This window comes from Vipera berus (assembly GCF_964194415.1).
Source record: "Vipera berus genome assembly, chromosome: 1".
Classification (NCBI taxonomy): domain Eukaryota; kingdom Metazoa; phylum Chordata; class Lepidosauria; order Squamata; family Viperidae; genus Vipera; species Vipera berus.
In genome coordinates, this window is record NC_138202.1 from 17,139,810 (window position 1) to 17,152,332 (window position 12,523).

The 12,523-nt window shown below is 41.8% G+C and overlaps 1 protein-coding gene across 1 annotated transcript in view; it reads left to right on the forward strand.

The window, feature by feature from the left end:
- Positions 1-12,523, forward strand: part of RANBP3 (RAN binding protein 3) — a gene marked incomplete at its 5' end in the record, with an annotated part of 33,931 nt that overhangs the window by 14,538 nt on the left and 6,870 nt on the right. The window contains 9 exon segments of the mRNA XM_081314689.1: positions 724-760; positions 1,516-1,602; positions 2,710-2,775; positions 5,051-5,143; positions 6,857-6,963; positions 7,469-7,585; positions 8,866-8,969; positions 9,115-9,193; positions 11,830-11,929. Of these exon segments, the coding sequence (XP_081170815.1) occupies positions 724-760; positions 1,516-1,602; positions 2,710-2,775; positions 5,051-5,143; positions 6,857-6,963; positions 7,469-7,585; positions 8,866-8,969; positions 9,115-9,193; positions 11,830-11,929 (790 nt within the window).

A 12,523-nucleotide genomic window follows, 5' to 3' on the forward strand; every position in this document is an offset into this window, starting at 1 on the left:
TATACCATTTACAATTTGTCTCTAGTCCAAGAGCTTTTAAAATATAAACAAAGTTTCAGTTACTCGGGTATTGGAGATACCTTTGGGGTTAATTAATACAGCTTTAATTGATTAACTAGCTTTTTCAACATAGTCAAAAAGTTCTGGCTTTGTTTGGCTTTTCCTCTAGGGCAGGGGTAGGCAACCTCGGCTCTTTTATGACTCGTGGACTTCAACTCCCAGAATTCCTGAGCCAGCATGGTTGCCTACCCCTGCTCTAGGGTTACTTCTGCTTACCATTTTGCTGTCATCACTTAAGAACAGAGTGTTTCCCAAACACCATTTTTTTTCTCCCAATTTTTTGATTTATTGTTATAAACTCTTTAAATTGCACACAAAGATTATTTTGCATGTAATCTACATTTATTAGGGCTGGGTACAGTTCACAGATTATTCAGAAAAAGTGCCCTCAGAGCCCCTTAAGCATGAGTCTAGTGCCTTATCGCTATTTAATGTTTTTTTTAAACTTCCCAACAACCTGGGGGGAAAGTTGCAGCTGCTCTAAGAATTTGACTTAGTAAAGATAATGTGATAATGTCTTTCTTCTGAATTATTTTTGAAGCAGGCACAGATTTATTACTTAGCAATGCACCACGTTAATATGTAACATACCTTTAAAGAAAGTCGGATAGTGATATATTTTGTGACAGTCTAATTTTTTAAATATAAATGTATTTGTTGCAGAGATCAGCAGATGAGTCAAGTCCAGAAGATGGGGAAGGTGAGGAAGCTCATTCCACTTGCCTAAAGAATCCAGAGAAATCCCTGAATACAAGTCGATACATTTTCCCCTGCCTGGGTGTTTATGGCTATAAATGCATTTATTTTGCAGAGGGATTCCAATAGCTGGTCTCCATGTTTTAAGAGTTTTGATCTCCCATATCAAAACCGGCCCCATAATCTAATGCAAAGTACATGTTAAAAGCACTGCTGAACTGTGAGCAAAGGCCAGCAGTATTTTTCTAGCATTGGTTATAGTTTTGATAGCGATAGTGTTTTCTATCTGACTAACCATGTAGTATTTAGAGCAGGGGTCTCCAAAGTTGGCAACTTTAAGACTTGTGGACTTCAACGCCCAGAATTCTTCAGCCAGCCATGCTGCTGGGAATTCTAGGAGTTCTGGCAACAGGTCAAATCTAGAGAAAGGACATCTCTGAATAGGGAAGTTCCATTTAGTCTTCATGGATAGTTGCCTTCAGTAAAACCAGTTGGTAGCATTTGCCTTACGTTAATTGTACATTGATGTATAAAGAAAGGGTGTAGCAATGCTGACATCTGGAGAATGTTAAAGACAGGGTTCCTCTGTGGATAAATAGCTGTGAAATGGCCTTGTCTTTGAAAACATGATCAGTCAATGAGAACTATCTATTGCAGGCCTATTTAGCTTAGATTTCCACTTGAGTGGATGAGAATCCAGTCCGAATTACCTGCCAGGGCTATATTTTTACTTCTTCTGTTTACTGACTTTCCCTACAGAATCAGACCGAGAAGATGGGGGTTACTGTCCTCCTGTAAAACGGGAAAGAACGTCTTCATTAACACAGTTCCCTCCTTCACAGCCAGGTAAAGAAAAGGCCATTCCTAGGTCTGCCTTTTTTTTGTCCCATTCCTGTTGTCCAGCTTTGCCTGAATAATGAATGCACGTTTAAACAGTGCCTTGAGGAAGATTAGCGGTAACAGGGACACAATCATTAGGTACATTGTACATTTAGATTTCACTTCGTAATTAGATAAACCTGAATTAGAAGAACGGATTGAATTAGTGGCCCTTTATACAAGGTCTTTATTTAGACACATTACTCAGAAGAATGCTGTATAAAATCATCAGGATGCTTGGCATTGTTCTAATAATATTGACTGGTTCTGGTTACTTTTAGCTATAGGAATAGCACCTTTATAACACTCTATACTGTAGAGCTTTATAGCACTCCCTGGGCAGTGTGTAATATCAGCTTATTGCCCCCAACAATCAGAGTCATTTTACCAACTTTGGAAGGATTGAAGGCTGAGTCAACCTCAAGCCTCATCAGGACCAACTCCAGTACTGCATTCTAACCACTGTGCCACCAAAGCTCCTTTTATAAGAAACTCAAGGTGAAGAATTTACATAATATTCCCTACCTTCTCCTCTTTTTCTTAACAACAACAACAACCCTGTGGATTGGATTGAGAGAGAGTGACTAGCCCAAAGTCAGCCAGCTGGTTTTCATGCCTTAAGCCAGGGGTAGGCAACCTTGGCTCTTTTAGGACTCGTGGACTTCAACTCCCAGAATTCCTGTGCCAGCATGGCTGGCTCAGGAATTCTGGGAGTTGAAGTCCACGAGTCCTAAAAGAGCCAAGGTTGGCCTACCCCTGCCTTAGGCAGAACTAGAATTCACAGACTCCCGGTTTCTAAGCCAGCACCTTAACTGCTACAAAGAAATAGCTGTCTTTATATTATCATTATCTTTAGGTTTCTTATCTTATAATTTCTGGTTCTTTTTCCTTTTGAAAAAAAATAATAACATTGGACAAAATATTAGAATCTTGGCCATTGCCTCTCCCACTGTACAGCTTGTGCAATTATCTTATTTTTTATTTTTTATTTTTATTTTTTATTATTATTATTATTATTATTATTATTATTATTATTATTATTATTATTATTATTATTATTATTTTACACTACAGAGGAAAAGAGCACTGGATTCAGACTGAAGCCACCGACTCTTATCCATGGCCAGGCACCAAGTGCAGGTAAGCAATGGCTTTGTGTGAAATGGAGGGAAAACAAAAGGTATAAGATAGTAGAGGATTTTTTAAAAATTGACAGCCTATAAATCTAAACATGTAAAGTATAAATAGATAAATTAATAATCATCTATTTTAATGCTGGTAGTCCTTGACTTACCATTCAGAGTTAACAGCGGCACTGGAAAAAAGTTGCTTATGACCATTTTTCACACTTAATAACCTTTGTAGCATCCCTATGATCATGTGATTAAAATTCAGATGCTTGGCAACTGGTTCCTATTTACAACCATTACTGTGTCGTGTGATCACTTTTTGCAACGTTTTGACAGGCAAAATCAGTGAGGAGCCAGATTCACTATATTACTAACTTATCAACTTTAGTGATTCAGTTAACAACTGTGGGGAAAAAAGGTCGTAAAATGGGGCAAAACCCTCTCACTTGTGTCTCCCTTAGCAACAGAAATTTTTGGCTCAATTGTGGTCGTGCGTCGAGGACTACCTGTAGTACCTTCCTAAAATAATCATCTTAACTTCTCATTGATTGAACTTCTCTGCTGGTTCTGTTATGCTTTTTAAGCCCTGTTTTTATTATGGCTAAGAAGTACTTTGAAATGTGGTTTAACTCTTCAGGCGTTGCATTTTAGAGAGAGTGCTGAGAATGTGTTATCAGAAGGCTGGGATCTCTCAGTACAACTGTGTAGGCTAACGTACCTTGCAGGTTTTAATTACCTTAACGTAGAATTTCAGAAACCATTGTTCAGTAAAGGATGAGCAACAGACAAAAAATACTTACCTCCTCCTGCATTCTTCAGGAACATCGGAAACATAGAATGCAATCGATTTGAAAGGTCCATTTATGTTTTCCCTGGATCTTGGAGATATTCCGGAAGGGTTAGAGAGACCCATCACTGGAGGTTGGACAGAACCTATCATTTTTCCCTCTGCCTAAGCACTTTTTTTGATTAGTTGCCATATAAACATTATCTAGGGAGGTAAATGCTATGGCCTACTCAGCTCATCAATTCAGGCATACACAAACAGAGTACAATGGTCGCCCAGAATATTAAACCATTCCAGAAAGTTTTAAGGATTGTTTATATCATTTATTCCTTTTTTTAAAATCACACTCTCTTGGAATATTTTGGAATATTCTTTATTGGCCAAGTGCGATTGGACACCCGAGGAATTTGTCGCCAGTGCGTAAGTTCTCAGTGTCCATACAAACAACAAAGTGGTAAGTCATAGATCATAAATCATAAGACACAGCCCATAAGCCATAAGATGCAAACAAGAAGTGATAAATCGTAAGATACCAATGGGAGCAGTAGGAAAGAGGGAAAGATGAGAACGAAGAGGAAGATAATAGCAATGCAGACCTACTTACATGGTTAGAAATCCTCAGGCACAAGGCAGTGCTGTGGGAATTAGGTGTTTAGCAAAGTGATGGCACCGGGGGTGGGGGGAAATCTGTGTTTATGTCTAGTTGTTTTGGCATGCAATGCCCTATAGTGGCATCCTGAGGGGAGGAGTTGAAACAGTTTACGTCTAGGATGTGAGGCGTCTAGGATTTTCTCAGTCCTCTTTCTGGTTCGTGCAGTATACAGGTCCTCAAGGGAAGGCAAGCTGGTTGCAATTGGTGTTGTGTGTGTTTTTTTCCTGCAGTCCTAACTATCTATTGAAGTCTGTTCCTGTCCTGTTTGGTTGCTGTACCAAACCAGACAATTATGGAAGTACAAACGACAGACTCAGTAATTCCTCTGTAGAACTGTATCAGCTCTGGTTCTTAAAGTGGCTGTTCTGGAAAGCAAAAGATGCAGCTGTACTACTTCCAAGGGCTGCTTCATTATTCTAATAGTACAGCTTATTCTGCAGACAGGTTGCCTATTTCTAGACGTTTGAAATTCAGCCTGAAGATTTAAACTGAACTGTAATATTGTTTTAAACCATAGAGTAATTTTGTATATAAACTGAATTGTAGTATTGTTTTAAACCATAAAGTAATTTTGTATATACAAGGAATATTTAACCTGCATCTGCTTTCCTACAGTGTCAGAATATTAATTCTGCTTCTCCTCTCCACTCATACTCCTCTATATAATGACCTTTTAGATATCTGAAGATTGCATTTCAAAATCCTTTACCATAGTCCTGTATTTTTAATACAACTCATTCCCAGGGCAAACTGTTTGTTGCTGTTCACCCTTTGCTGATTTTTTTCTCATTACCAATGTGAGCAGTGCTAAGAGTCAAAGAAAGAATTGCCCGCTTTCATTTTCAGGAGTCCCAAGTCAGAAACCGAAGGAACAACAGCGAAGTGTCTTGCGCCCAGCAGTATTGCAAGCTCCCCAGCCAAAAGCTTTTTCACAAACAGGCAAGTTAGTCTCTGTAATCTCTTCATTCAGAGTGATAAATTTCAAGCGGGCAAGATCTTTTGAAGGAGTAAGTGTCAAGTGTTTATCGGAGTCTATGATATTTTCAAATTCTATTCACTGTTTCGGTTGATTTTCCAAAATGAAGGGGATATCCTAGCAACTGGATGATAGTATTTTAGAGGGTAAAAATGAATTTACATAAATTTTGATTCAAATATGGAAGATGACCTATGCAGCGTAGCATAGACTATCTTCAACATCCATGCAGATATATCTGAGCTTTTACAATCAGATTAGAATTGATCAAATGACAACGTGGAAGAATAAGGGATTAGAATAATATACAGATTTTTATAAAAAAAATAATTTACTAGGATATCGAAGGGTTATATTTGTTTTATAAATATTTTTTTTATTTTTTATCCCGCCTTTGTTATTTTTTATAAATAAGTCAAGAGTATGAACACACTGCTTCCTCCCTATTTTCCCCACAACAACCACCCTGTGAGGTGGGTTGGGCTGAAAGAGTAACTGGCCCAAAGTCACCCAGTCAGCTTTCATACATAAGGGGGCACTAGAACTCACAGTCTCCTGATTTCTCACCTGATGCCTTAACCTCAGACCAAACTGACTCTTGAATAAGTCAATGCACAGGATATGTGGAAAATTTAATATAATCTATAATAAGACTGGAAGGCAAACTAGTTATTTGGATATGGGTAATAGGAAAGACCTCTAAAAATCACAGCAAGCTAGTTATTTGTCTAGATCAGGGGTGTCAAACTGCAGGCCCACAGGCCGGTTGCATCATGCAGAGGCTGCGCCCACCCCAGTTCCAGCAATGCGAAAAAAGTCACAATGCATCGTGACATGTCACATGATGCAGCAAGTTTGACACCCGTCGTCTAGATGAAATTATAATTTGACTCTGTATAGAATAGCTCGCTTTTCAGTCCATGAAGCAGCGTGCAGAGTGACTCACAAAACTACAATAGATCTCAGTTTCGAGGTATCCAAGTGTAAATTTCCTCCAAGCAGAATATCATGTGTTTGTCTAAAGTTATATGTGTATATGTGTGAGTGTGTGTGTGTGGGGGTGTCAAGTCACAGATCATTGATATATACAAACAAAGGCTGGGTTATGGAAATATTTGCAAGGCTGCTAGAATCATGTTATCTGGTACTGAGGAAATATTGGATGTGTCATTTTATATTTCTCTTTTTGAAAAAGAGAAGCATTGACCTTTTTAAAGGGTACATGTTGAAGTATATAACAAGCTGGAGCTGAAGAACAGAACTGGGTTTTCCTCATTTCCTCATTTTTGAGGAATGAGAAAAATGTAACTTCTTTGGGGCGGGAAATGTCATCAAGTCTTACCACTTTGGGGAAAAAAATCAGTGGACAGTGAATCCTTTGCAAAAAAAATAATAATCAGGTAATCTTGGCATGTCCTGTTCGTAGATTTTTTTTTTGTATTCGTTTGACTGATCCAATAAGGGAAAGAATGTTAGACTAGAAAGATCCAGTACAAATTCATCTTACTGAGCTCTGCTCACTTATTACCGTACATTTAACAAAGTGTTATGTACTAACTGGTCCAGCTGTCCGGGCTTCCCATCTCTACAACATTAGAGTAATATTAGATTTACTGCAGGGTCGAAAAATGAAGATGCGAGAGCCTTTACATCTTGCATGTTGTTTCTTATCACAGTTCCAAGCAGTGGAACCAATGGTGTAAGTATCCCTCCAGATCCTCTGGCTGCTACATTTGAACCCACAACTAATACCGTACCGAAAAGTCCCGATTCAGAAGAAATGGTGAGTCTGTTGATGGCATTTGGGAAATGGATGGAATCTGGGAAGGAGGTTGGTGGGTCTCTTGCTCTTTTGTTTCAGCACCGGGGTTTGTGTTGTTCGGGTCCATCTGGTAAAGTCTTTTTCAAGGTGAACTGGGCTCCCAATGGCTTCTTGGACGTTTGTGTTTGTTACTTCCAATGAAATGTGAAAATGGCGTTTTCTTTCCACTGATTATCCCGTACCCCAGATTCCTTTGCTCTTCTGGCATAGTGGATTCCAGATAAACCAGTGAGGCACAGTGGCTTGAGTGTTTGACCTATGAAGTCTGGCTTCAAGTCCGTGCTGGGCCATGAGACTCTTTAGTGTGACCCTGGACCAGTCATGTACACCCAGCTTAGCCCGAATTGTTTTAATAGATTGAAGGGGAAGGGAAGGGGGGGTGGGAATCACATTTCTAGTTTTCTTCACTGGTTTCTTTTTCTTGTGGTTATGTTCTCCCTCCCTTCCCCCTTTCTCTCTTGTTTAGGAGAACCCATGCCAGAAAAATAAACCCAACAATGCTTCACATACTGAAAAATGTGAAAGAGAGCAGAACACACAGCAATCCTTTGTGTTTGGGCAAAACCTAAGAGACAGAGTGAAGGTATTTTTCCAGTTTGGGCCCAGGTACTGCTGGTAAACGTTAAGGGGGCAATAGCTCAGTGGCAATGCCCATGTTGTAGGCAGAAGGCTCAGCCCCTGATGCCTTGGTTATATATTCTTGAGTGGATCATGATGGGAAAGGAATCTGTCTCTGCTTCAGGCTCTCCAGAGAGCTGCTGCCATTCATAGCTAAGTAATGCATTTCTTTCCATTGCCCTCTCAGGTTAATCGTGCAGAGACGTTCCTAGAGAGGGCAGTGACGATTTGAAAAATTGTGCACGATCTGTTCTCATTCTGTAAATTTGCAGTCAATGAACTATCCTCATTCTGGAAATTTCTGCCAGTCAGAAAATGAAGAATACTTGCCCTAGGTCAGGGGTAGGCAACCTCGGCTCTTTTATGACTCGTGGACTTCAACTCCCAGAATTCCTGAACCAGCATAGCTGGCTCAGGAATTCTGGGAGTTGAAGTCCACGAGTCATAAAAGAGCCGAGGTTGCCTACCCCTGGCCTAGGTCCTTATTTGTAGTTAAGACACTCAAGGGTTGCTGTTAGACATTAACTTGAAGCAACTTCAACTTAGCTTAGGCTTAGGCTTAGACTTAGACTAGTTGTGACCCTGCCTCATTAAGGAGAGGTGGAACTTAGTGATCTTCTGGAATCTCTGATACTGACTCCTGCATAACACATTTTTGGGGCCACTCTTGGAAGTTTTTCTGCACTCTTGAGGAATAGAAATGAATCATAAGCATCATTCTTAGAATCGAAGATTATATATGGTATCACTTGCATGACTTGCTTTCTTCCTACAGGCTCCATATCTTGATTTTGAGCACCAGCTTTAATTGAAGGGTTGTTCTGTTTCTGTTCAGAAGCTGTATTCTAAAACAGTCTTCCTTCATTCCAGCTATTTCATAAATCAGTGTCTGTAAGAGAGACAACAGAATGGAAGGTGGAGTGGGGAGTAAACCTCTCTCCCCCCCTCCCCCCTGCTCTTTCCCTCCCCCTCTCCATACCTGAAGCAAGCTGTTTGCTTAGTGGTGGAGTTTATGCAGAATTTCCATCACTGGAGCTCTGGAATCTCCTGTTCAAGGCTGTTGGGAACCTTTCAGAGTAGCTGGAACCCCTTCAGAGCAGCGTCTAATCAGAGGATCCAATGCTACTCTTAAGATGGACCAGTTAGCTAGCTAATCCAAAGCAGTTTCCTGTATTTTATATACACTTGTGCTTTGTGTTGTTCTCTGAACCTTGCCAAATCTCAGTGCCACCCATCTTATCCCAGCTAGGAGATGAAGGGGATGAATCAGCTGATGTGCAAAACACCTGGCTCCCAAGCTCTGAGATGCCTTCTGCTACAAACTACTTCCTGCAGTATATCAGTTCCAGGTGGGGGAGAATGTCAGCAACTTCCTCGCTTTCATTGCTTTTCACTGCTCTTTCCTTAAGCGAGGTGGCAGAGGGACTGTGGGTGTAAGGAGGCAGGGTTTGCTTTCTTTCCATCAAATTGTAAAGAGTGTTTCTCTCCTTCCAGCATAGAAAACTCTACACACAGTGCCGATGCTTCCACCAACAAATTTGTATTTGGGCAGAATATGAGCGAAAGAGTGCTGGTAAGTCTGTCCAGCTTTGGAGGACTTTTTATGGATTTGGATATATCTTGCTGTACTCATTGAAGCTGCACTAGTGACTGTGGGGCTGCAGTTTGTTCATTCCTGATTTATATTTTTGTAAACCTGCAATGATGCTATGCAGCTACAGCAACATATATAATTCTTCTCCTGCCTATTATTTTTTTCCCAAACCCAGGTGCTACATTCAGAGTAAGGGCGATAGGCCAAGATCATTTTCCAGTAGAGTAGGGATTTGAGCCAATCTTTTTTTTTATAGTGACTGCTGGTACTTTGTGATAGAGTTCTGGAGTGGCTGCTTTCTGCCAGCTGATTGCAAAGAACCCAGGATGAGATAATATTGTCCCTGTGTATAGACTTGGGGGCAGGCCGCAATCTAATGGCAGGATGGAATTAGCACTCTCACCCATAGGTGCACACATGCCAGTAGCAGCCTTTAGATCAGGGCTTTTCAACCAGTGGTACGGGTACCACCTGTGGTACATTGGCACCTGGCAGGTAGTATGCAACCATCCTAGAAAAGTGGTAGTGGGGGAGGAGAATGAGCTGAACCTGTGGCAGCACCACACAAGTCTGAGTGAGAGACGGCTGGAGCTGCAGGGCTGTCAGGGCTCAGCGCTGATCCTGGTGCTTCTGCTGAGCTCAGAAGAAGCGCCGATCAGCTGGAATGTTGCAGAATCTCCAGGGTCTTATGATTTATATTCAGATGCTTGGCAACTGATTCATATTTATGACGGTCACAGTGTCCCATGTGAAGTGACCAAAACCTGCTGCAACCACCCAGCAGAGGGGGGGGGAAATAAAAACCAAACCCCCACCCGACCCCCACTGCCAATCCTCAACAGAAATGCTCACAACAATGAAAACCTTGGACAGGAGGAAGAGCGCCGCCAGGCGGGCAGGCAGGGAGGGCACATTTTTCCAGTGCCATTGTAACTTCGAACAGTCATTAAGCAAACTGTTGTAAGTCAAGGACTACCTGTACTTCATCACTTTTTTCCTTTTCTTTTTTTTTTGGTCATCAAGTTTTTGACACCTTGTTAGGTGACTGGTGGTACTCGGATGTTGCCATATCCTAAAAGTGCTACAATGGGTGAAAAGGTTAAAAAGCCCTGCTTTAGATGGTCACTCGTCACTTGCACAGATATTAGGCAGAGAATGGTAGGATAAATATTGAAGCAGAGGCTAGCCTGTAAAACAGAAAAACAGTTGTCCCTCACGTTTAGCCTTGCCTCATCTTCCTGTCAGGAGTTTAGGTAGCAAATGTTTTCAGCTTCACAAATAGCTCTACGTCATCTCTGAGTCCACCAAAATCAACTCTCAATTGGATATTAGCTAAGCTTGAGCTACACCCAAATAGATACTGATGATATATTAATTGGTTTGCTAAATGCATTTAGACCACAGGTCTGCAACCCGCGGCTCCGGAGCCGCATGCGGCTCTTTCAGCCGACTCCTGCGGCTCCCAGTCCTCTGCCATGTGCAGTCCAAAAAAAAAAAGTGGGACTAAAAAAGTTCAACCAATCAATTCAAATATGCAGGGTAGGTGCATATCTCGCCTTGGCTCCACTCTTCAGTCAAATCCTGTTCTGCACATGCGCACACATTTTTTGCGGCTCCCAGTTTTTCCTTTTGTGAGGGAACCGGTTCCGAGTGGCTCTTTCACTGTTTCAGGTTGCTGACCCCTGATTTAGACTAACAGCTAGTTCTCCATTAATGACCAGTTGTTCAGCAACTGCTCAAAGTTATAACAGTGCTGAATGAGTATTATTTGTGACTGGTATTGGTAAAAGGGCCATGGTGGCGCAATGGTTAGAATGCAGCATTGCAGGCTTAATTCTGCCGACTGCCAACAGTTTGATCCCGACCTAGTCAAGGTCGACTCTGCCTTCCATCCTTCCGAGGTCGGTAATATGAGGACCCAGATTGTTGGGGGACAATAGGCTGACCCTGTAAACCACTTAGAGAGGCTGTGAAGCACTATGAAGTGGTATATAAGGCTAAGTGCTATTGCCTGGTACTCCAGGTTCTAACTGTCCCAGCAGCCCCACGGTCATGTGACTATGATCTGGGCACTTGCCAGCCAACTCGCAGTTAGGATAGTTGCAGCATCCCACAATCATGTAATCACCATTTGCAACCCTCCCTGTTGGCTTCCCACAAGCAAAGTCAATGGAGAGGCCAGCAGGGAAGATCACGTCAATCTGGTAAGTCAACCCCAGTCCTGCCATACTGTGTTGGTCACCTCCAGGCACTCCCCACGCCCAGCAGCAGCCACTTACTTGCCTGCCTGCCTGCCTGCAAACTGTCTGGAACTTGCGATTTTCTGCTGGCTTCCCCCTGACTTTGGTTGTAGGAAGTTACAAAGAGCTTCTCACTTAATGACCCATGATCCTCACTTAACAATGGCAATGGGAACTGCCAAGATTTGCTCTCAGCGATGCAGCCATGTGATGGAACTTTATGACTGCATTGCTTAGGGGTGGAACTTCCAGTCCCAATCACCGTTCTTAACCAGGGACTCCCTATACGTTGCAGACAAATAGCCTAAGGTATTGCCTTAAGCCTGAAATTTTTGATAATGGTTTTAGGTCCTGCTCTTTTTTCTTTTTTTGTAGAGTCCGCCCAAATCAAGTGAGCTCAGCACAGACAGCAACAAGGAAAACACTGGTGACTCCGGCTCTGAATCTTCATCACAGGAAGCCACGCCAGAAAAAGGTAAAACAAACAACTGTGTTCTCTCTCTCTCTCTCTCTCTCTCTCCCTCCCTCCCTCCCTCCCTTCCTTCCTCTCTCTCTAGCTAACCTGCTAGAGCAGCTTCTGTCTTACAACCACTTATGGCCCTTAAGTTCCATTATCGCAACGTTCAGAAGCCCCTGTGAATTAAGTGATGAAAACCTAACAAAGTACCATCACTTTGGAGTGGGACGCCTATGAAAACTTTAAAATAATTGTATAGAGAGGCCTGGTGGCGCAGTGGTTAGAATGCAGTACTGCAGGCTACTTCTGCTGACTGCCAGTGCCAGCAGTTTGGCAGTTTGATTCTCATCGGCTCAAGGTTGACTCAGTCTTCCATCCTTCCAAGGTTGGTAAAATGAGGATCCAGATTGTTTTTTTTGTTTGTTTTTTTTTTTGGGGGGGGGGCAACATGCTGACTATGTAAACCGCTTAGAGAGAGCTGTAAAGCATTGCGAAGCAGTATATAAGTCTAAGTGCTATTGCTATTGCTGTATCAGATTCAGAACATGAGTAACTTGCACTGGACAAGGCCTTCTTTTTGTTTTTAGAAATGATAGAAGTTGTTACTTTACT